General features: G+C 39.8%; 2 protein-coding genes across 2 annotated transcripts in view; both read left to right on the top strand.

Moving 5' to 3' along the window:
- The first annotated feature begins 1,386 nt into the window (after positions 1–1,386).
- On the top strand, positions 1,387–24,949 carry HAVCR2 (hepatitis A virus cellular receptor 2). Its single transcript, XM_004326117.4, has 7 exons — positions 1,387–1,596; positions 2,621–2,959; positions 3,849–3,932; positions 10,804–10,844; positions 12,531–12,657; positions 16,690–16,726; positions 18,390–24,949. Exons 1-7 carry the CDS (start codon positions 1,542–1,544, stop codon positions 18,547–18,549), a joined length of 843 nt encoding a protein of 280 aa, XP_004326165.1. The 5' UTR covers positions 1,387–1,541; the 3' UTR covers positions 18,550–24,949.
- HAVCR1 (hepatitis A virus cellular receptor 1) overlaps positions 22,265–25,009 on the top strand; it is a 45,879-nt gene continuing 43,134 nt past the window's right edge. Inside the window, exon 1 of the mRNA XM_073802752.1 lies at positions 22,265–22,400. Coding sequence (XP_073658853.1) covers positions 22,389–22,400 — 12 coding nt within the window. The 5' untranslated portion in view covers positions 22,265–22,388. The remainder of the gene's footprint in view (positions 22,401–25,009) is intronic.

The following is a 25,009-nucleotide window of genomic DNA, read 5'->3' as shown; positions in this document are numbered from 1 at the left end:
AATTGAACATGATCTCTTGAGTAACTGCTAGCTCTGTGGCACTATGGAAGTACACACATAGAACAAGCTGGATATTTATATTACATGCATTTAATAAGGTTTAAAGTGAATTACAAGGACTTCCCTGGTGGCGCAGTTGTTAAGAAGCCGCCTGCTAATGCAGGCGACACGGGTTCGAACCCTGGTCTGGGAAGATCCCACATGCCGTTGAGCAACTAAGCCCATGCGCCACACCTACTGAGCCTGCGCTCTAGAGCCCGCGAGCCACAACTACTGAGCCCACGTGCTACAACTACTGAAGCCCACGCACCTAGAGCCTGTGCTCTGCAACAAGAGAAGCCACCGCAACGAGAAGCCCGTGCACCACAACGAAGAGTAGCCCCTGCTCACCGCAACTAGAAAAAAATAAAATAAAATAAATAAAGTGAATGACAAGGAAATTCAGGCAGAGAAGACAGAGAAAGGCCACAGGGTTTTCAGAAACTATTTCATCGTGATCTCACTTCCCTTTTGTAAATAACCATTGGCTTTTAAGGTTTCCAGACAAAAGTTACTCTCCCAGGGCTGAGATTGTTTGGGTCTGAGATGTTACCTCAGTGATGGAGAGTGTGGCTGGAACTCAATACTTTCTGACAGTTAATGCCCGAAGCCTGTGGGGTGGGAGGAGAGGGGACATCTTGTGTATATGAGAGGAAATAGAACATTGAGGTCCCCTCAGTTCCCCCCACAGGAGGGGGAAAGAAGCATTGCAGAAAGGAATGCATTTTTCCTAAGTGGAAGAGTTTGGAAGTTCAGGTCAAAGTCAGAATATTAGAGCAGGGAGCTGTGCATATATCACCTAGCACAATTTTCTCATTTTATAAACTTTATAAATGAGGAGGCAGACCTAACAAGGTTATATGACATAGCCCAATTCGTGTTAGAGCAAAGGCTAAGAATTAGGCTCATGACTGGAGTGGAAAGGGCACCTAAACATGAGTATAAGGAATAGAACATTTATGGTGGTATTTCCCACCTCCTAGTCCAGTGCCTGACACATAGTAGGTGCTTCATAAACATTGGTCACAGGACTCACCAGTTGGCTGACTTGACTGAATGAATGCATGAGTGATACGTTTCTACCTGTGTTTCCAATAAATACTGTCCATTTCAAACAGAGGACTATATATTATTTCACCGGAGACAGTAGAGGGCTCACTCTACTTGCCAAGAGACACTTGATGAAGTAATCCTTTTCTTCCTCTGATTGTTGCTTCCTCTTTGTTGATGCGGACAGAATAAATGTCAGAGTCCTCACAGGATGTGTGTGGTCTGGCATAGGAGAGAAGTAGGGTTTCCTTTGCCATCATCATAGACTTGACAGTGTTAATAGAGGAGTGATTGGTCGTCAGACATCTGGTGTGCTGGGCCTGCAGTTGGGAGAGTGGCCACTGCTCCTGTGACTGGGGAGGAGAGACAGTTCCAGGAAGTACCCAGTTCAGCTGGAGAATTAAAACGGCACCTAAACAGAGCCATTCTTTGCCTTTTCTTCTTCAGAACCCATGTTTTCACATTCTTCCTTTGACTGTGTCCTGCTCTTGCTGCTACTACTTACAAGTAAGTCTGGATTTTTGGAATTAGATAGTGCAAGATGCAGATGCAAGGATGGTCATCGTAATGCTAGCAAGAGCAAAAGTTTGGAAGCAACCTAAATGTCCACCAGTAGGGTAGAGGGTAAAGAAATTATGATATATCCATGATACAAACAGTGATGCTGACGAAACATAATGATATGAGATGTATGTAAGTCATAAGGTGAATTGAAGAAAGCAAAGAACAGAATAATGGGTATATTGGACTTGTGTGTGTGTGTGTGTGTGTGTGTTGCAGGGCAGTGGGAATACATGAATGCTTCTTAATGAATAGACTCTGGGAAAGGGAGCTGGGAAATGGAAAAGAGCAGGGAGAGGGAGTAGAGTTTTCATATACTTTTTATGCTGTTTGAATATGTGTGTGTACATATATATATATAAAAATTAATTTTCAACCTCAGAACAGCCATACACTAACTTCTTATTCAGCCAAGGGTTTTTATTTATTATGTGCCTGGTGCTTGAAAAACAAAAGAGATTTGTGTTAGAATAACTGCGCTGTGTTGGTGAACAGACAACTAGCCCAGATGAGTGAGCTCTTTTCCTGGCCGACAATTACCCATTGTCTGATTGTCTGTTTCCATCAGCACTGCCCTTCGGTGTTCACAGGACCGGCCACAGTTCTCTCCTGGGGCACTGGTTTTCAAAGGGAGGTTTTGAGACCAGCCATATCAGCATGTCCTGGGAACTTGTTAGAAATACAAATTTTTGTCCCCCCACCCCCCGCCAAACTATTAAATCAGGAGCTCTGATTAGTATTTAATCAGATTAATTAACTCTAAACTCTGACTGTTGAGCCCAGCCGTCTGTGTTTGAACAAGGCTTCCTGGAGATTCCAGTGCCCCTCAAGTCTGAGAATCATTGCTGTAGTGAACTGTCCTCCAAACAGGATAGCAGTAGTGGTTTCCTCTTTATTCTGCAAGGCATTGCTTGCAGTTTTCTTGAAATGGAGCAGCCTCCCTCATTGCTCTCCTTCCCTCTTTCTGCAGGGTCTTTGGAAGGAGTATACGTGTCTGAGGTGGGTCAGGATGCTGATCTGCCCTGCGCCTACTCTCCACCCACCCCTGAGGATCTCGTGCCTGTGTGTTGGGGCAAGGGACCCTGCCCTTTGTTTCAATGTCACAGTTTGGTACTCAGCACTGATGGAAGGAACTTGAGCTATTGGACATCCAGCAGATACCTACTAAAGAGGAATTTCCGCAAAGGAGACGTGACCTTGACCATAAAGAATGTGACTTTAGAGGACAGTGGGACCTATTGCTGCCGGATCCAATTCCCAGGCCTAATGAATGATCAAAAATCAAACCTGGAGTTGGTCATCAAACCAGGTGAGTGGACCTTTGCATACTTTCTTTCTGAATGAGATTTCCCTGTGGATCATATTAAATACACTGATTGGTCTCACCTCTGGTCTTCCCAATTAAAGCCCTCAGGTTGGGCCCCTAAGACCTAAAGTTTAACAGGCCTCACCAGCAATGCCCAGTCATGTTTAATTCCCTCCATCTATTTTGAACCTCATGGCCAGGATCTAGAGAATGGAGGAAAGGCCTAGATCAGCGGTCTGAGTACCTGAGTGGTCATTAAAATCACCTGGGGAACCTTTTAACTCCCACAGTTGCTTGGGCTCCACCCCACAACCAGAAAAATCACCATCTCTGGAGGTAGAGCCTGAGTGCGGGGGTTTTACAAAGTCTACCCCTGATGATTCTCCCCCATGTGCAGCCAGGATTGAGAACCACTGGACTCTGCATGTGTCGGGGAGAGGGGGCATGTGTACTTGCATGTTTTAACATTTATAGAGCATGTACTTGGTGGCTGATGGAGCTAAGTTCCAATCTGACACTGCTTCTTACCAGCTATGTAATCTTGGGCAAGTTATTTAAACTCTGTGACCTCCTCCTCTGTAAAATATGATACTGCCGACCCTATAGGCCACTGGAAGGATTTTATGAGGTGTTTGATGAAAAACATTTACTGTGGCTGTAAGTTCCATTATTAACAATTAGACTGTGATAATGATGACTGTAACACACCTCTGTCAGACATTTGGATTGTCATACACTCTCAACAAAGGTGTGTTCAGGTAGGTTTGGAAGTTGAGCATGTGTTTCTCTTCTTTTGTTGTGTTTACAGTAATTTCTGCTGCCCCTTTGATTCCCTGCAACAAGCTCTCTGCTCTCAGAGAAGCCTCATCCTTACGTTGGTTTCTGTCTTTAGCCAAGGTCACCCCTGCTGGGACTCCATGGAGGGACATCACTGCAGCCTTTCCAAGGATGCTCACCACCGAGGGACCTGGCTCAGGTAATTACATATGGGGTCTAGGAGGAAGCCTTTAGTTGGTTTCTGAGTTAAGAGGATTTTGAATATGGGGAAAACATGAGAAAACAGTTTGAGTTTTCTCAAACTGTGCACCCAAGATAGTGTTTGAGGTGAGGGAGGTGGTGGAAGTAAATTTGTGCTGGGAAAAAGGAGCCCTGGGCTAGGGTTCTAAATTAGTCAGGAGTAGCCCTCAGACCTGGGCCAAAGCCTTTCGCTTCTCTGGAAAGCAACTGCCTCTTCTGTCTGAGGTATGGGTTCAGAGACTTTTGGATCTCACCACCCAGTATAATTCCCAACCCCCAAAAAAGAAGTTTGATGAGCTATGTATTTTGCCAAACAAGGAAAGAAAAATTTCTACTATTGCCACCCCTGCATTAAAAAAAAGGGACACTTTTAAAGTAAATAAGTTTAATCTAATGAAAAACTCATTACGCTGTCCTTATTATTTTCTGATTTATTCCTGGACTGGTGATGTTTTCATGAACTGACCCCAGTCCATGTTTGGTGTAATCTGGATTAGGTGATTTCAAGAATCCCTTTTAACTGGAATAAAGTCCATCATCTTCCTCAGATTTTGACCTCAGAAGGAGCAGCTAAATTCTTCAACTAATTCAACAAGGACTTTTCCCTGCCGCTTTGGAAGAGAAGATAGGGTCGAAAGAGCAGACCTCAGGTCACGTTGATCAGGGAGGTTAATCTTAAATATTTCCTGTCAGAGTCCTGGTCTCCCTAAACTCTCTGGAGCTCAGTCTTTCATTCTGTAAAATGAGGTTAATAATAGGTAAATTCCAAATCCTAATCTCATAAATCTCAGATTTAAATAAGGAAGCGTGTCTAAAGTGCTTAGCCCAGTGTCTGATCATGGTACCTACTCCATACATGTTAGTTATTGTCATTATCGGTAAGATCCAGAGGCAGAATGAGATTGTGGTTAAGTATGTCAGTGACAGGCAGGATGGGTTCTAATGTCAGCTTTTTGTATTAGTTTCATGAACTCAGTTATGTTGCTCAAACTCTGTGAGGCTCAATTTCCTTACCTCTACAATGAGGGTAATTCCAGTGCCTATGTCATAAGATTGTTGTAAAGATTGATGTGATCATGTATGTAAAGCACTCAGCATAGTGCCTGGCCCAGAGAAAGCACTCAAATATTAATTATTATTATAGATATTAACATCAGCTCTCTAGAGGTTCAATCTTTGGTGGTTCTTTAGTCACTGGTAGCCAACATCTCTTATGAAATTAGTGAGGAAATTAAATATGGTGGAAACAGATGATCGCCCACGTAGTGGGCTAACCAAAACATACATGTGTTCATCATATGCCATTGTTATATTTTAAAGAATCCTACAACTATAGACCTAGAAGAGACTTGAAGGATCCCACTTTCCCATCTCGTGTTTCAAGGTTCTTTACAACATCACTCCCAAGCTGGCATTCGCTGTATGCTTACACACCTTCTGAGATGGAGAGGTAGCTTCGTCACAACACAGTGCATGTTTTTTTAGAAGTGTCTATACCATAACCAGAAGTGTCCTTCCTTTCAGTTTTTACTTGTTTGTTCCTTCCCTTTAGGGCAACAGAAATGGAGCCATCTTTTGCATCTGAGAATATAGGCAGAGTACCTACAATCTCTGAGCTTTTCAAAGGCCTGAGAAAATACTTAAACAAAGAAAGGCAATGGCTCCAGACTATGAAAATCAAATGGAAAATTGAAATTAATTAGTATTTAATGACATGACTATAATATGTAATATTATTTCAGTTAGTTACATGCAAGTCAACTTGTGTGTAGTTACACCTTTTCTTTAGTGTGTAATGTGGGTACTTTTTTTTTCAGTTTTGCAATTCTTTTTTTTTTTAAATTTTTTATAACATCTTTATTGCAGTATAATTGCTTTACAATGTTGTGATAGTTTCTGCTGTATAACAAAGTGAATCGGCTATACCTATACATATATCCCCATCTTCCCTCCCTCTTGTGTCTCCCTCCTGCCCTCCCTATCCCATCCCTCTAGGTGGACACAAAGCAGCAAGCTGATCTCCCTGTGCTATGCGGCTGCTTCCCACTAGCTATCTATTTTACGTTTGGTAGTGTATATATGTCCATGCCACTCTCTCACTTCATCCCAGTTTACCCTTCCCCCTCCCCGTGTCCTCAAGTCCATTCTCTACATCTGTGTCTTTATTCCTGTCCTGCCCCTAGGTTCTTCAGAACCATTTTTTTTTCCTTTAGGTTCTATATATGTGTTAGCATACGGTATTTGTTTTTCTCTTTCTGACTTACTTCACTCAGTATGACAGACTCTAAGTCCATCCACCTCACTTCAAATAACTCAATTTCATTTCTTTTTATGGCTGAGTAATATTCCATTGTATATATGTGCCACATCTTCTTTACCCATTCATCTGTTGATGGACACTTAGGTTGCTTCTGTGTCCTGGCTATTGTAAATAGAGCTGCAATGAACATTGTGGTACACGACTCTTTTTGAATTATGGTTTTCTCAGGATATATGCCCAGTAGTGGGATTGCTGGGTCGAATGGTAGTTCCATTTTTAGTTTTTTAAGGAACCTCCATACTGTTCTCCATAGTGGCTGTATCAATTTACATTCCCACCAACAGTGCAAGAGGGTTCCCTTTTCTCCACACCCTCTTCAGCATTTATTGTTTGTAGATTGTTTGATGATGGTCATTCTGACTGGTGTGAGGTGATACCTCATTGTAGGTTTGATTTGCATTTCTCTAATGATTGGTGATGTTGAGCATTCTTTTATGTGCTTGTTGGCAATCTGTATATCTTCTTTGGAGAAATGTCTATTTAGGTCTTCTGCCCGTTTTTGGATTGGGTTGTTTGTTTTGTTGATATTGAGCTGCATGAGCTACTTGTAAATTTTGGAGATTAATCCTTTGTCAGTTGCTTCATTTGCAAGTATTTTCTCACATTCTGAGGGTTGTCTTTTTGTCTTGTTTATGGTTTCCTTTGCTGTGAAAAAGCTTTTACTTTTTTTTTTTTTTTTTTTTTTTTCGGTACGTGGGCCTCTCACTGTTGTGGCCTCTCCCATTGCAGACCACAGGCTCCGTGGCCATGGCTCACGGGCCCAGCTGCTCCGTGGCATGTGGGATCTTCCCGGACTGGGGCACAAACCCGTGTCCCCTGCATCGGCAGGCGGACTCTCAACCACTGAGCCACCAGGGAAGCCCACCTTTTAAGTTTTATTAGGCCTCATTTGTTTATTTTTGTTTTTATTTCCATTTCTCTAGGAGGTGGGTCAAAAAGGATATTGCTGTGATTTATGTCATAGAGTGTTCTGCCTGTATTTTCCTCTAAGAGTTTTATAGTGTCTGGTCTTACATTTAGGCCATTCACATTTAGGTCTTTAATCCATTTTGAGCTTATTTTTGTGTATGGTGTTAGGGAGTGTTCTAATTTCATTCTTTTACAAGTAGCTGTCCAGTTTTCCCAGCAACATTTATTGAAAAGGCTGTCTTTTCTCCATCGTATATTCTTGTCTCCTTTATCAAAAATAAGGTGACCATATGTGTGTGGGTTTATCTCTGGACTTTCTGTCCTGTTCCATTGATCTATATTTCTGTTTTTGTGCCTGTACCATACTGTCTTGGTTACTGTAGCTTTGTAGTATAGTCTGAAGTCAGGGAGTCTGATTCCTCCAACTCTGTTTTTCTTTCTCAAGATTGCTTTGGCTTTTTGGGGTCTTTTGTGTTTCCATACAAATTGTGAAATTTTTTGTTCTAGTTCTGTGAAAAATGCCCTTGGTAGTTTGATAGGGATTGCATTGAATCTGAAGATTGCTTTGGGTAGTATAGTCATTTTCACAATGTTGATTCTTCCAATCCAAGAACATGGTATCTCTCTCCATCTATTTGTATCATCTTTAATTGCTTTCATCAGTGTCTTATAGTTTTCTGCATATAGGTCTTTTGTCTCCTTAGGTAGGTTTATTCCTAGTTATTTTATTCTTTTTGTTGCAATAGTAAATGAGAGTGTTTCCTTGATTTCTCTTTCAGATTTTTCATCATTAGTGTATAGGAATGCAAGAGATTTCTGTGCATTAATTTTGTATCCTGCTACTTTACCAAATTCATTGATTAGCTCTAGTAGTTTTCTAGTAGCATCTTTAGGATTCTCTGTGTATCCTGTCATCTGCAGTGACAGCTTTACGTCTTCTATTCCAATTTGGATTCCTTTTATTTCTTTTTCTTCTCTGATTGCTGTGGCTAAAACTTCCAAAACTATGTTGAATAATAGTGGTGAGAGTGGACAACCTTGTCTTGTTCCTTGTTTTTCTTTCTGACTTACTTCACTCTGTATGGCAGACTCTAGGTCCATCCACCTCACTACAAGTAACTCAATTTCATTTCTTTTTATGGCTGAGTAATGTGGGTACATTTAATATGCTTGCTATAAAGTGAAGAGGAGCCGTAACAAGTAGGAGTCCCAAGGGTCTTTGAAGCTCCTAAACCCACTTTGAACACAGAATAAATGCAGTCTCTCTTCCACCTGAAGAAGGCAGGACTGCATCATGGATGAATCCTTAGCTTCGGAGGTAGACTTGGTTTGAATCTCAGATTTGCCAGTTAATAGCTGTGTGATTTGGACAAAGTACTTCTCTGAGACTCAGTTTCTTTATTTAAAAATTGAGAAAATAATAGTACCTACCTATTGTGGTGAAGATTAAAAGATATTGTGCACATAAAGTGTGAAGCACCATGTCTGGCACATAATACATGCTAGATGGTAACTATTAAATTTATATACTTTTAAAATCATCACGTGCCTCCCCCATTGTTGTCTCCCCCCACCCCCCAGTCTTGGGTCCTCAAGGAAAAACATTGTAACTTTCACCAACTGTCCCACCCATCTTGGTTGATGTCTACCTATGTGAAAATAAGGTGTGATAACCCAACAGTGCTCTATTTTATTGATCATTTTCACTGTAAAATGAAATTAAAAAAAAAAAGTTAGACAGTCTTACCATTTAAGCCAAGAAAAGTAACTATAGGGAAGCAGAAACTGGATTTACACTAGAAAATGTTGTGTGTGGTTAAGATACATGTTTACTTAGTAGTTTCACCAGTGTGGTTTTTAAATTCCTTTTGGGGAATAGGAGCTAAGGAAAGTGGAAGATAATCTCTTTCCTTTCCTTTTTTTTTTTTTTTTTAAACTTTAGGCTGAGAATGTGCTTTTATAATATTAAAATCAGAGTCTGTAAACCAGTTCTACATTAAAAGGTTTAGACTGCTAAGCTTCCAGAAAGTGACCTTGACATTTAGAAAGTTTCAGATCCTCTGACTCACACAGAAAAATACGTTGGCATGGTTAATCATCCCAAAGCTGACAAATTATTGGTTTTTAGAATGCAGTGTTTACGAGGTCAGGGCCTGTGCGCATCTTGTTCACTGTTCTGTCCCTGTCCCCCGTGCCTGGCATAGAGTGGGGGTGTAGTACATGTTCATCGAATGGATAGGCAGATGACTAACTAAATGAATAAAAAGGAAAGAAGGTGAGCTGGCAGCTGGGCAGTGTGGAGGCTTCATGATCACAGTGCCGAGATGAGCCTTGTTGGAGGCAGCACAGTTAAGAGTGTGTGCTTAAAGCCACGTGGACCTAAATTGGAAGGCCATTTCTGTTATTCACTAAGCTGTGTGACTTTGGGTAAGTCACTTAGCTTCCTAATTCTCAGCTTCTTCATCTCTGTAATGGGACTAATAGTCCCTACTTTAAGATAGTTGTTTTGAATGCTAAATGAGATACTTCCCTTGAAGAATTTAGTACAATGCCTGTTCATGGTAAATTATAGTTACAGTTATTATTATTTTCAATTTTTTAGGGAACAAAATACCCTGTCTTACTCTTAATGAGTAAATGTTAAATTTTTTTTAAAGAAAATTAACTTTCGTTACCTTTCAAATTCTAACCATGCCACATCTTCTTTATCCATTCATCTGTTGATGGACATTTGTACAATGGAATATTACTCAGTCATAAAAAAAGGATGAAATAATGCCATTTGCAGCAACATGGATGGACTTTGAGATTATCATACTAAATGAAGTAAGCCAGACAGAGAAAGGCAAATATCATATGATATCACTTCTATGTGGAATCTAAAAAAAATGATACATACGAACTTATTTACAAAACAGAAATAGACCTACAGACATAGAAAACAAACGTATGGTTACCAAAGGGGAAAGGGAGAAGGGAGGGATAAATTAAGAGTTGGGGATTAACATATACACACTACTATATGTAAAACAGATAATCAACAAGGACCTACCGTATAGCACAGGAAACTATACTCAATATTTTGTAATAACCTATAAGGGAAAAGAATCTGAAAAAGAATATACATATATTCTGAATCACTTTGCTGTACACCTGAAACTAACACAACATTGTAAATCAACTATACTTCAATTAAAAAAATGAACAAAATAAATATTAGAGAACAGTTATTTGATCTAAAAAAAGTCTAATTATAATGCCTGCCTCTGTGTCATCAGTGTTGTTGGAATTTTGAAGACCCCTTTAGGGCCCTGAGGACACAACAAACCACATATTCAAAATAGGTTTTCCTGGAAGAAGTCTCCAATTCATAGAACATAAGTAGTTAGGTACATCATCTGGACGAAAAAAATGTGGTCATCCTGAAGTTGATTTGTAAGTGTTCAGTAAGTTTTGTTTGTCTCTCAGTTAATTATTGTGAAGATAATGGAGTAGAATTAATTTCAAATAGGATTATAGGTAGCTTTTAAGATTTAAAAAAACTCATATAAAAGAAAGCATTCTTAACTGTTCTACTGGCTATTTTTCTTCTTTGTGGCAGAGACACAGACACTGGAGACCCTCCATGATAAAAATCAAACAGTGAGTAACTGTGTGTGTGAGCTGACTTTATGCTCAACTCAGAGGAAAAAAAGTATGGCTTTAGACTTCCTTCCTGCCCACTCATTCCTTGGGGGAAAATGCCTTAATCTCCCTTGGCTTCAGGTTCCTTGGCTGTAACATGTTGCTGATAACTGTTGTAACTGCAAGTCCTGTTGTAAGGATGGAGTGGGGTGATGCATGTAAAGTGCCTGTCACATAGTAGGTGCTGGAAAACCAAAAGGAAGAAGCATTAGCATTTTGTCCTTATTCTCAAATTTCACAGCTGTATACCACTGTGGAGGGTTCGGACACCCTCCATCACCCCAGAGTATGTTTCTCCTTGCTTCCATTGCAACCCTAATGACAAAGATTGTTTGTTTAAATTTATTTATTTATGATAAGACACCAGGCAAGAATATTCTAAGCCAAGAACTTAGGTATCTAACTAAAAATAAAGCACTATTTTAATCGACCACCATTTTAGTGTCTCCCACCTTCTCAGAGTAAAAGGGAAAACCACTAAAACAGGGGTCCCCAATCCCCGGGCCATGGACTGGTACTGGTCTGCGGCCTGTTAGGAGCTGGGCTGCACAGCAGGAGGTGAGCAGCGGGCGAGCAAGCGAAGCTTCATCTGCCGCTCCCCATCGCTCCCCATCGCTCGTGTTACCGCCTGAAGCATCCCCCCTCCATCCCCCCCAACCCCGGTCTGTGGAAAAATTGTCTTCCTTGAAACGCCAAAAAGGTTGGGGACCACTGCATTAGAGAACAACCTGATAGCAGTGACTGGAAAATTCTTTGAGGACATATCCAGGAGTTTGCATTCATTTAACTCAATCTCTGACTCAGTGTCAAGCATTTTTTGTTTGTCCTGTCTTCTTTGCAATCCAGGTCTGCCTTTTCAGTACCTCTGTGTGCCCACAGTGCTTACTGCAAGTGACCTTGCATGGTGCACTCCTGCAGTAAATGTCTGTTGAATAAATGGAAGACTTAATTCCTTGACGTTGTTTTAAAAGTGTTTACCATTACTCTTTTTAAAGGAGGAACATGAGGTGAAATTTTAGAAGCAGTATGTTCGCTGTGACTGAGTTAACAAAATATCTAATTAATTAGAGCAATAGCAATAATAGCTACCACTGATTGAGATTTATCCTGTACCAGGCTCTGTGCCAAGCATTTTCTGGTTTTCGTCACTTAATTTTCCTGATAACTCTACACAGCTCTTCCTGATGACACAGCTCTTTGGTGACAGAACTGGGATTTGAACCCAAGACAGTCTGGCTGCAAATTCCTAGCTTTTAAATCACTGTCTTTCTGTGAAAGTTGGGGTTTCATGGCAAGACACCAAATTTAGACCACTCTGAAACTCCCTGGGAACACCAGGGAATCATCAATGAACAGGGCCCCACTTTTTATGTGAGGAAAGGGGAGTCCATTTACTAAGGCTGCTTCTCCACCCACAGCACAGACAGGCACCTCTTATTCCCTTGCTAACTCCAAAGATTCAGCTAATCCCTTTCTTTGGGTGGTTTGAGGCTTGTCTAGAAGGGGACAGATCATGAGTCATTTCAAGGTCCCTGCATTCCTGAGATACTGTGAAAGGGATGGTCCCATGCATAAGTCATGAGCCTGGCTGGGCAGACAGTGGATTTCTGGTCATTTGCTGCAATTCTGTTTGTGTTTCCGTAGGAAATATCCACACTGGCTAATGAGTTACAAGACATGGGCGCCACCACCAGAATAGGCCTCTACATCGGAGCAGGGGTTTCTGCTGGGCTGGCTCTCGTTCTTATCTCTGGTGCTTTAATTCTCAAATGTAAGTCATTTGATGGTGCTTCTCTCTCCATCTGATAAGGAACTGTTAATATAGGAACCAACACAAGCCTAAGATAGAACTATTAGTTTATATTTATACCTACAGGTGATTAGAATAAATACTCTTTAGTCCTTCCAAACCTCAACAATAGTAATAGCTCATTTTTATTCAGTGCTTGCCATGTAACAGGCATGTTTTATATTTATTATTGTCACCATCTTATATAAGGTAGATAGCACTGTTATTCCTATTCTTATAGCAGAGGAGAGTAACGTTTAGAGACAGTAAGCTTTCAAGGTTTTCTCAAGGTTTCAGAATCAATAAGTGGCAAAGCTGGAATTCAAATTCAAGCAGGTTGATTCTAGTACCTGTTTTTTTATCTTTTGTTAAGAAAGTAAACCTTTTTAATTCATGAACATGTCCAGTTTTATTAGGAAGCACAACAACGACAATCACTTTCTTCTGTGCATTTTTCTATCTTATTTATTTCTCAGGCATCGTTCTTTAAAGAGGGGTAGCAGGTTCCTTTAACGCTGGGTCATGCCCAGAGTTGCAGCGTTTGTATTTTCCTCCATTGTGGCACTCAGCACACATATTTTATTTCTAAGTTACTTATCTTTATTAAAAAAAATTAAGTATGATTTATATGCAATTAACTGTATATTTAAAGTGTGTTCAACTTGATGAATTTCAATAGATGGTTTCACCCAGGAAACCATCACCACAATCAATGCCCAAACACTTCCATCACCCCGAAAGCCTCACGTACTTTTATAACTGTGATATATTCTCTTCTCTTTGGTGCAGAGACCAAGGCCTTATACCACTATTATTTTATCAGCCTTTCTTACTAATACATAAACATCAACTATGTGTAGGGTTACAAACCATTCCAAATTTTCCCAGGATTGAAGGAGGTTCCTAATGTGTGGGTTTTCAGTGCTAAAACTGGAACAGTCCAGGGAAAACTGGGATGAGTTGCTCATCCTGTGTGGCTTGAAGCTGCCAAGTGCTTTCTGTGCATTAAATCCTCATTACTACCCTGTTGAGAAAGGTACTAATATTATTCTCATGTACCAGTTGGAGAACCAGTGTGCTAAAAGGTTAAGTAACTTGCCCAAAGCTACACAGTTAATTGATAGAGGATTTGAAACTGGGGCTGTCTTGCTCACCATTTTGTTACTCTGCCATTAATGGTAAATGGATTGCTGAGAGGAAGAAGCTACTCACCCCCACTTACCTGGGTTTATGGAGAGATAGCAGTGGAGTTTGGAAATTGACCACATGAATATGGAGTCTACAGGTTGATAAGGAGCAATGACCACACCCACTTTTTGAGTTTTGCCGAGGCCTGGATATTAGGGACTGTTCTGGTTTGTGTAGAGGTTATGCAAGCAGGGTGATGAGGAGTGGGAGAAGTCATGTTTTGTGCACACATATGATTACTCCCAAAACATGACTACATGGAAGAATAGATGGGAAAGTTGTATTCCATCTGCAGTCTTTTCCCTAGAAGTTGCTGGAGAAAATCATACAACCAAGGTGATAGGTTTTTAGGTCATGACATCAAAGCCATAAATTGGTACTCAGTAATGCCCAGCAATCCTGGATGTTTCTAGTGCACTGTCTGAGATGAGCATCACATACTTCATTGCTGCTCAAATCTCCCTCGCCTCTCACTGCACTGATGAAATATTAAAAGCCTGTTTCAACCACTTTGCCTCAGCCAAGACTTCGTTCTTCCTGTGATCACTTTCTCCAGAATCATCTCTCTCTCCATTCCTGTTTATGCTATTTTTATTAGTATAAAAATATGGCCTAGTTCACACATTTCTCTCCAGTGACTCCCATTTCTCTGCTCTCCTTTACAGCCGTATTTCTCGGATGCGTTGTTCCTACCTCTCACCCCTCCGCACTCTTTAACCACGCCCCCTCCCAATTTAGCTTCTACACCTGAAGTGCCATGGAAATAGTTTCAGTCAAGCTCACCAGTGACCTCCATTTTGCTAAATCCTGTAGATACCTCTGTCTTCATTGTAGTACGTCTTTCAGCAATAACTAAGTTGACTCTCACTCATTCTAAAAAGTCTTCCTTCTCTTGGCTTCTGAAACACCAGTGTCTTCACTAGCCACACCTTTCAGTCATTTTTGTTATTTTCTCTTCTTCAGCATGATCTTTAGATGTTGTGATTCCCCAGGGCTGGCCCTTTTCCTCTCTCCATGCCCTCTGGCTGATGATGACCTATATTCCCATAGACTTAAATGTCATCCTTAATTTCTCTCTCCAGCACTCAAAGGTGTTGATACTGATTGGCCAGCTGTCCAGTTGTTATCTCCACTTAGATGTGTCCCACATTGTGTCAAGAAAGGAGCTCTAGAGTCTATATTCCACCTTTTTAGAACCCAACCTCCCCCTCCCTGATCTTCTTCATCATAGTGTTTCATTATCATACATCTGGTTGCTTAAGCCAGAGAGCCAGAAGCCATCCTTGAATCCCCTCTTTCATCACTCCTAATACACAATCCAACTTCACTTTCCCACACTTTCTCCAAATCATATCTAAAATCCATTCGTAATTCTGCATCTCTTTCACCACCTTACTCTGAGGCAGTTCTCTACTTACCTCCTCATTTTTTCATACCTCCTTTTAATTCATTCTCTACACAGCAGCCAGAGTGATTGTCTTAAAACCCAGTCAGATCATATTTCTGGCCTTCAGTTATTTCCTATGTCTTAGAATAAAATCCAAACTCCTGATTATGACTTACAAGGTCCTATAGTATCTAGCCCAGCCTCCCTCTCAGACCTTACCTTGTGCCACTCTCTTATTCCAGCCGTGCTTTCAGTTTCAGCCACTCACTACTATCTTTACCAGGGCTTTACTCGATCCAGAATGCTCACCCCGGCTTTTCATTTGGCTGACTCATTCTCTTCTTTCAGAACTGAGCTTAAAGATCATTTCTTCTGAGAATTCTTTCCTGATTACCTTCTTGATTATCTATTCCAGTGCATTGTTGTTTTTTTTAAAAATTGAAATACAGTTGATTTACAAATTGTGTTAGTTTCAGGTATACAGCAAAGTGATTTCAGTTATATACATATATATAATATATATGTATATATATATATATTTTCAGATTCTTTTCCATTATAGGTTATTATAAGATATTGAGGGCTTCCCTGGTGGCGCAGTGGTTGACGGTCCGCCTGCTGATGCAGGGGACACGGGTTCGTGCCCCAGTCCGGGAAGATCTCACATGCCGTAGAGCGGCTGGGCCCGTGAGCCATGGCCGCTGAGCCTGCGCATCCGGAGCCTATGCTCCGCAACGGGAGAGGCCACGGCAGTGAGAGGCCCGCGTACCGAAAAAAAAAAAAAAAATTGAGTATAGCTCCCTTGCTATACAGTAAATCCTTGTTGTTTATCTATTTTATATATAGTGGTGTGTATCTGTTATTCCCAAACTCCTAATTTATCCCTACCCCCCCCTTCCCTTTGGTAACCATAAGTTTGTTTTCTGTGTCTGTTTTATAAATAAATCCATTTGTATTATTTTTTAGATGTCACATGTGTGCCATCATATAATATTTGTCTTTGTCTGATTTACTTCACTCAGTATGATAATCTCTAGGCCCACCCATTTTGCTGCAATACTTTTCTTTCTATTACATCACAATTTGAAATTATTTTATTTTTCCCATTTACTTTTTTTTTCTTAAATGCCTCTCTCACTAGAAGACAAGTTTCATGATGTCAGGGCTCATAGTTCACCTTTGTGTCCCTGGTGCTTAGCATACTACCAGCCACGTAGTGGGCGCTCCCTACATTTGTTAAATATGAAAAATGCATCTTCATTACTTTTAGCATAGTTTATGTAATAAATCAAGACGCATATCAGTGGTTTGATTTAATTCAATCTAATAGGTAGACCAGACTTCCCTAAACAATCTTTGCCTCCAGTTAGCTCATTTTATTTATCTCATTTACTTTATGAAAGCATTTTAAATTGACTTTTCTTCACCTTTTTACCTAGGGTATTCTGATAGCAAAGAGAAGATACAAAATTTAAGGTAAGAATAATGCGTGCAGTAGTGGAAGGTGGGAATCTTGGATATTCCTACTCTAATCTGGGCTTTGATCTTTGCTCTTAGAAGTCCTGCCCTGAGACTTTGGGATCTAAATTTTTACTACTTCCTTTTTGCTTTAGGCCTAGATTTATGAAATGCAAATTTAACATGCTGCTCGGTTTTATTCTTGATCCCTAATCCCTCTAGCTTCTTTAGTCCTAAAGTTAAGGTAGAGAATTTATCTCCCATTGATAGGAAATGCTTATATATTTCTGATTAAAGGGCTTTTTCAGTGAACTGACCCTTCAGCTGATTGAGTACTTACTGCATCCGGGTTCTGGGTGGCCACTGGTTTATAGACGTGAACAAGAAGCTCAGAATCTACTCTCAGGGCTTTTACAACCCAGCCCAGCTCTTCTTAACTCTGATTGCCTATTAGAATCATCCAGGGCACTTAAGCATACTATTGTCAACCCCAGAGCAAATAAATCAGAATCTTTGGAGATGAGGCCTAACCATAGGTATTGTTCTAAAAACTTTCAAGAAAAAAGTGATTCTGTCCACTGCATACGCTCTAAACCACTAATAATTTTAGACTAAAACTAGATCGTATAGTTATGAAGACAAAATAGTCTGCAGTAAAAAAGTCAAATAAGATCAAATAAAATATTTAATTATCAATGGCTTTATATTTTCTGTGTCAGTATTCTTTATTAGAGCTGAAACTTGAAATGTGGTAATATCAATAGGTAATATTTACATGCAATAATTCATTCTTTATGAAATTATTTGGTTAATGTTCATCTCCACCTATAAATGTAAACTCCATAGAAAATTAGGAACTTGTCTGCCACATTAACAACTGTATCTCCTAGCACACACCTAATTCTTAGTATGCATTTGATATTTGAGGATTGAATGAATAAACGTTCCTTACAGCAGCCCTGTGAGATAGAGTATTTATTCCCATTTTATAGATGAGGACCCTGAGACACTAAGTTTACTAATATACAGCCTCTAGGGGAGTTTTGTGTTTTGTTCACTGTTGCATCTCTTGATTCATGGAACAGTATAAACATGTTAAATAGTTCTTGAATGAATAAATGAAAAAAGCAAATCCAACTTACCCAAGATCACATGGGTGGAAAGCAACAGAGGCAGAATTCGAACTCAAGTCTCATTGGATCCATAACACATTCATTTCTTTTACTTTTTGAAATTGTTCAAGCTGACATAATAATTGAAATAATAGTGCAAGGAACAGTAGAACCCTTCACCTAAGCGTGTCATTTAATATTTTGTCACATTTGCTTTATCTGTTTCTCTATTTACATACATATTTTTTTTTCTGAACCATTTGTAAAGGTGTTTCAGACATCGTGACATTTCACCTAAACACTTCAGTCTGCACTTCCTCAGAATAAGGACATTCTCTTAGATAACACAATGCCATTTGTATACCTAAGAAAATTCAGATTAATTTGAATTTGTGCAGTTATTCCCCAGACTCTTTTCATTACTATTTTATGTTTCCCCTGCCTAGTCAGGACCTGATCAAGGGTCATATACTGCCTTGGTGGCTATCTCTTCAGCAAAGCCCATTCTTTTAACTCTTTTCCATGTTGCCTGGGATGCTTAACTCAACTGCATCACTTTATTTCCACAGCCTCATCAGTTTGGCCAACCTCCCTCCCTTGGGGTTAGCAAATACAGCAGGAGAGAGGACACATCCAGAGGAAAACATCTATACCATTGAGGAGAACGTATATGAAATGGAGGATCCATACAAGTATTACTGCTCCGTCAGCAGCGGGCAGCAGTCCTGACAACCCCTGGGCTGTTGTCTTTCAACGCCACCAGATTCACCACTTCCTTTTGGGGTTTGGTGTTATCTTCTTTGAAAACGATGAGATGGCTCACCTGACTGGTTTTAGAGGTTCTGTCCTTGGCCACCGAGCAGAGTTTTTCCATGTTCTAAAGATAAGGAGCTCACCCGAGGATTGAACTGGTACCAGCATTGTACTTAGACAGGCACATTACCTCTGTGTTCCCGCCACCCAACTCGGAGGCTGCTAATCAGGGCATTAGAGCTCAAATGGGCTTTTATAGAGAGTAGGAATTCTTAATATGGGGTCTCTGGAATTCCAGATATTCAGTTATATGGTGTGTCCATGAAGCTTCTGAAAATACAGGGGAAATTATGTGCTGAGATACGTGTGTGTCTTTTTCGGTACAGGAAGTCTAAAGGGGCCGCCGATTCTCAAAGAGCTCTGTGAACCGTAGCAGGTTCAGAAACTATTGGAGTAGGAGTAGATGGTCTTGAAGGTTCCCTTTGAGTCTCAAGGTTGATGCTTCTTTGAATGTTGACTCTGTGACAGTAAGTGCCAGTGCACAGCTCTCCTTGGCCTAAGTTAAGAAGACTGCCCAGCAAGGCCTGTGGTGTGGCAGGTGCTCCTGGAGAAAGAGGAAGTATGCTTAGTTTGTGTTGACAGGTTTTGCTTGGGGTGCACTCAGAGGGAAAGATCTCTGACCAACTTCTCCATTCATGGAGAGAACTGGAGCTGTGTTTCTCACAAAAGAAGAAGCAATGACTGGGACACAAATTCTGTTTCCTGGTGGAAAGTAGGTAAAGGGCTCCAGCCATCTGTATTTGTCCCTGTCAGATCCCCTGATGGAAAGACAATGGCCCTTAAGCTTTAGTTCCAAGATGGTAGAGAGTAGGTCTATCTTGCCTATTTGCTTCCTCCCCAGTCTTGGCACAGCTCTGACACATAATACGGATAGAAATTTACTAAATATCTTTGGAGTGAAAAAATTAAAGAAGCAGAAAGGTAGATTCCTGGGAAGACTTTTCCATTGGAGAGCTCAGATAGAGCTTCACTTGTTGGGGAACTCGAAAATACTCCTAAGCTCCCTTTTCTGCTCTTGTCAAGCATCTGCTCTTCTCAGCATCCTCTCCCTTCTCAGACCCTTGGAAGTGTGTTATTGTCTTTTTCCCCCTTTCTGCTGAATGAATCAACAATAGGGACCTGTCGCTGCCTGAAAACTGCCTTCCCCAGGTGATGACTGAGCTGCTACTGCATTGCATGCAGGAGATGTTGGTCACCAAGGACGCAGGCAGCCTGTCTGTTGCAGTGTTTGGGCTGCATCTGGGCAGTATTGGGAAGCACTGGCTTTCTACAGGGAGATCAGTTTGCAAAGTTCCAGGCAGTAGCTTTTAAACAAGCTGAAAAATTAAGTGTTTTAAATTTATGAAATTCTAGAGGGAAGGGACCACAGAAAACATATGAACCAGATTAATGATTCCCCCACAAAAGGGATTCTTATTCTGCAAAAATCTTTACACAAGGATATATATACAAGGGCGATCATTGCAATGGTGTTTGTGAGAGATGTTTTCCATCAGTTGGGGAATAATTGGTTATTGTGGTATGTCAACACACTGGCACAAGTAAAAAAAATTAGGTGGTTTCATCATTGAGCTGTTTTGCTAATGCAACAAACATTAAGTGCTTACTCTGTGCCGGGTTCTCTGGTGCTGGGATCATAGAGAGAGACCAAATAGACACATCCCTGACCCCACAGAACTTCTGATTGATCTGACAGGAAGGATGATTTCATTCAATCAGTCATTCTTTCAGTGAACATTTTTTGTCGACTACTTTGTGCCAGACACTGTTTTAGTTCCTAGAAATATAGCAGTTAAGGAAACAGACAAGATCCCGACTCCCACAGACCTTGTGTTACTTGTCAAAGGAGAAATCTATATTGCTAAGTCAAAAGAAAAAAGAGTTCCAGAATAGTATATATAGTTAATGCTAATTTTTTTTGCCTTTAAATAATCCAGAAGAATATTCCCAAATTAATATGGTTATTCCACAAGGGCAAATAGTCAAAAGATAGTTTCACTTTTTGCTTTTATGTGCTTCTATAATTTGAATTATTTTATCCATTTTTTGTAATAAAAAATAGATTTAAATACTGTAGCAATATTTTCCTGTCCACCCTCCTCCTCATAGAAAGAAATTAAGACTTGGAAAAGTTAAGTTCAAGGTCAAGGCGGGCAGTAGAGTGCGCCAGCACTCTAGACGTGTCTAGAGTGTTCCAGCAGAGATTGGAACCCTGGTTTTCAGGGTAGGATCCACTCTACATCAATTATTTGTAATACAGAAGATGGCAGGAAGGGTAACAAACTATCAAGCTACCCCAGAGGGTCTGGGCAATGGCAAGTGGTCACTTAATTAAAAACAATGTAAAAAGATTGAATGTGTGGTTTGCTCTTAGAAGTGCTTAGGATTTTTCTCCCAGAGCTCTGCCATAGAGACCCACAGTACAAGAAGAGGCTCCCTGATCTCTTCAGACTGAAAAATTAAGGTCTTACCATGTTTTAACTGCCTATCACTTCTAGTGTTAGAATTCCCCAGGCAGAAATTCCAAGTGGTTTAACCTGTCATTAATTTATTTGGGGGCATCCCTTCATGCCTAGTCCCATATAAATTTAATTCTCATTTAAGTTTGAATTAAAAAAAAACTGAATACAAATTAATTTTCTGTCCAGATTTCTACTGAGAAAGTCTTTCTAGAGGTAAGTAGAGATGCCCTTTGTGCTGTAATTTTTAAGATTTTTGTCATCCTTTTCTGGGGCTCAGTTGGGAAGTGGGAAAAAGGAGAGGGGCAGCTGGAACACTTGGTTGGAGGGTTCTCAAGCTTCAGGAGGGCTCAGATTTTGGCCTATTTTCAGTGGAAAACCTATGCAGTGGAGCAATATGAGTTTCAGGATTCTAGATCCTCTAATATCTTTTTTTTCAGTTGTATTGACTAATTATAAAGGTCATTCCAAGTCACTCTTTTATTATTAGTAGTTTTCTTTTGTAAATTCTTAGTCAAACTCCTTCTGCTTATGGTGTGACTCTTTTTCCAGAGAAAGCAGTGATGTTTAAAGAAAAAAAAAGTTATTTAAGCTATTCAGGTGTGGTGGTGGCACTGGGACATCTGTTTAAATACCCACATTATTTTAATATAATTGTTTTCTGGGTGGGTCACCTTTGGAAAATATTTTATTATAGCTTTATAGTCTATACTTAACAACCTGCTTCATGATAAGTTGACATGTCCTTTGTAATTTCTACATTTTGAAATTGTACTTTTTCATGCATTTTACACCTAGTTTGTGTAAAGTAGAAATATTTCACACTCCAATGCAGTGTTATCTTCTTTTGGTCAGTTCTGAAATATCCTTATATCCATATATCTATATCGAATCTGTTTTAAATTTTATTACCCAGTTTTACTTGCCATTCCTGTTCACTTGCACGCAGAATTTAGTTTTTATTCTGGAAACCCTTAAGTAAAAAGTAACAACTGTAAAAATATAGGTGAAGGTTGCTATACTAATAATGTAGATTTTTTATTCATTTCTTTATCCCAAAGTTCACCACAAGATCTTAGCAAAAATCTCTTGACCTTAATCTGAGGGCTGAAGCAAGGAGCCAATGGTGAGGGGCTTTGAAAGCTGCCAGCTGCCCAGGCCTCAGTGAAGTCCTCAGAGGGGTGCTGCCTTTCCTGTTCTCTCCAGCAAGCCTCCTACTCCAACAAAAATTCCTGGTAGCTAAGCAGCAGCCAGACAGCTTCTAACCACCAGGGAAGAAAGGAGTTTTCTGAATAGATGGAATTTCAGGTGAGAACTAAGGAATATGACATTTAGTTATCCTAGCTGCCTTATTTCAAGCAAATGTGTTTACAAGGAACTCTGGGTGGGCAAGCTAACCTGGAGCCAATTGCTTTATAGTACGTTGAGACTCTGAGTAAGAATCTCTAAGCAGAAAATACATCTTGTTAGAGTGCTTGTTTCCCTTTTTTTTTTTTTTAGGTTTTTATTTTGAAATAATTTGAGATTTGCCGAAAAATTGCAATGATTGTACAAAGAGTTCCTGTATTCAGCAGTTTTTTCAGTTAACAGCTTATATAACCATGGTACCATTTGTCAAAACTAAGATCTTAACATTGGCACGTGACTATTAACTAAACTACAAATTTTGCTTGGATTCCTACTACTGGTTTTTAAAATTATAAATTAAGTGCTTTTTGAAAAATAGAGTTTAAATTAAAGGTGAAAGTCCCTATTCCGTGTCCTCTCTATCAAAATTTCTTCCCAGTCCTACTCCCCAGGAACAATCCTTCTAGGCCAGCACTGTCCAGTAGAAATACAGTGTTGTTGTTGTTTTTCATTTTAAGTCTTCACAATCCAGTGAGTGTTTTCCATTTAGAGCACATCTCCATTCTGACTAGTCACATTTTAAGCGCTCAACAACCACATGTCGCTATTGGCTCTAGAATTAGCAAAGTTCTTGGCCATTCTCTATTTTTTCTCTCATATACAGACACACACACACACACACACACACACACACACACACACACACAGTAACCTAATTTCTTCCACTGCTTATAGAAGGCCATCGCTCCATGTCAGAATGGGACAACAGCCTTTACTTAGATAGCTATGTAGTACTAAGTAGAACAAATGTGCATAACCTATTAAATCACTTTCGCATGCATAGATGTTTAGTTGGGTTTTTTCCCCCCCTCATTTCAAATAAGGCTGCAAGGAACATCCTTTATTCAAAAACCTATGTGCATTTGTGTACTTCCAATGTATATGATTCTGGATTTGGAAATGCTGTGTCAAAGGATGCGATTGTATTTGAAGTATCATGACAATAGAACAGTAGTGTATATATATATATATATATATTTTTTTTAACATCTTTATTGGAGTATAATTGCTTTACAATGGTGTGTTAGTTTCTGCTTTATAACAAAGTGAATCAGTTATACATATACATATGTTCCCATATCTCTTCCCTCTTGTGTCGCCCTCAGAACAGTAGTATATTTTTGAACAAATATACCAGTCAGTGTATTACTAAATGCATATTATCTTTCTCAAGGCAGTCATTTTAGAAAGCAATTTATTTCAACAGTGTTCCTTTCACTCAAAGTAATTTGGTTTTGGTTTTTGAAATTTGACTTAAGAATCAGTTTAAGCTAAAATAACTAGGCCAAGTGACTCTCGTAGGCCTTATTCCTTTGTAGTCACATTTAATATTTATTCACTCATTTATTTCCTCCCTCCCTACTCTCCTCCCTACATTCCATCCATCCAGTTCCACTTTTGCTTTCCTAATAGTTTGTTCTCCTCACACAGCAGCCTAAGTATTTTCTTTTTCTTTTTTAAAACTCATCAACCAGGTTCAATTACTCTGTTATTTAAAACCTTTCAACAGCTCCACCAGGGCCTGAATTTCTTCTGACCTCACCAACCCCTCCTTTTTTTTTTTGTTTCATCCACACTGGTTTCCTTTCTGCTTCTAGAACAGACCAAGTTCTTTCCGGTTCCAGCACCTTTTTTAGTGAACTTGTGTCCCTCTGTTTAGAATGCTTCTTTGAGACTGTTTGCAGAGCTGTCTTCTCATCTTTGAGAAATATCATCTTAAATATCATCTAAGAGCTTTCCCTGAACACCCTATCAAAAGTGCCAACCTGCCCATCTCTATTCTAGTTTATTCCCTGCGTAGTTTGTTTGAATCTGAAATTCTAATTGTTTACATTTTTGTGATTTGTCTCCTCCAACCCTCAACTGGAAAGTAACTGTCACTTATCTTATATCTTAAGGACCTAGTGCAATGCTTGACCTGTAGTGGGTGCCAAATAAATATTTGTAGATGGATTGAATGAATGAAGGTATGCCTGCTGTACTGCAGACTCAAGCCACAATACAGGCACCACAGATACTACAAAGATTTGTTTTTCCTTCAAGGAAGTCAGAGTCCATCAGGACAGCATGATGGCCAAGCAAATGATTATAATAAAAGGCAATAAGCTTTGGCAGACCTGCATACTAGATTCTGAGTGATGCAGAAAAGCAGTTTTTGGTGATTTCTTTTTCTTTTTCCTGAAAATACTAACTCTTGTCTTCACCACTTCTTTAATTTAGCTCTATAAAATTCCAGCTGACTCTCATTGAATAAGGATAGCCTGGCACATAGCAGACACTCAATAAATATTAATTGGGTGAATGAATTAAGTGATACAGGTGACATGGATTCCAACAGCGGACCTCCAAAAAACATATAGTGACCCAATGTATTTTCTACTTTGTAGAAAAACATGCGATTTGCAGTGTAAGCCCTTGTATATTTATTAAAGCATTATTTTATAATCGTTCACCTTTCTGGAGGCTTGGTGATGTCTGAATGTTGCTTTAGGCAACTTAAATTGCTTTCT

Source organism: Tursiops truncatus, chromosome 3 (genome assembly GCF_011762595.2).
Source record: "Tursiops truncatus isolate mTurTru1 chromosome 3, mTurTru1.mat.Y, whole genome shotgun sequence".
Lineage (NCBI taxonomy): Eukaryota > Metazoa > Chordata > Mammalia > Artiodactyla > Delphinidae > Tursiops > Tursiops truncatus.
Note: the sequence above shows the minus strand (reverse complement) of the source record. Positions and strands in the feature narration are given on the sequence as shown.

Bases quoted from the DNA above. Each gene is read 5' to 3' on its own strand.
- HAVCR2 (XM_004326117.4), top strand. From the start codon at position 1,542: ATGTTTTCACATTCTTCCTTTGACTGTGTCCTGCTCTTGCTGCTACTA. The intron at 12,658-16,689 runs GTAAGTCATTTG...CTTTTTACCTAG, and splicing joins TGGTGCTTTAATTCTCAAAT to GGTATTCTGATAGCAAAGAG. The intron at 16,727-18,389 runs GTAAGAATAATG...TTATTTCCACAG, and splicing joins GAGAAGATACAAAATTTAAG to CCTCATCAGTTTGGCCAACC.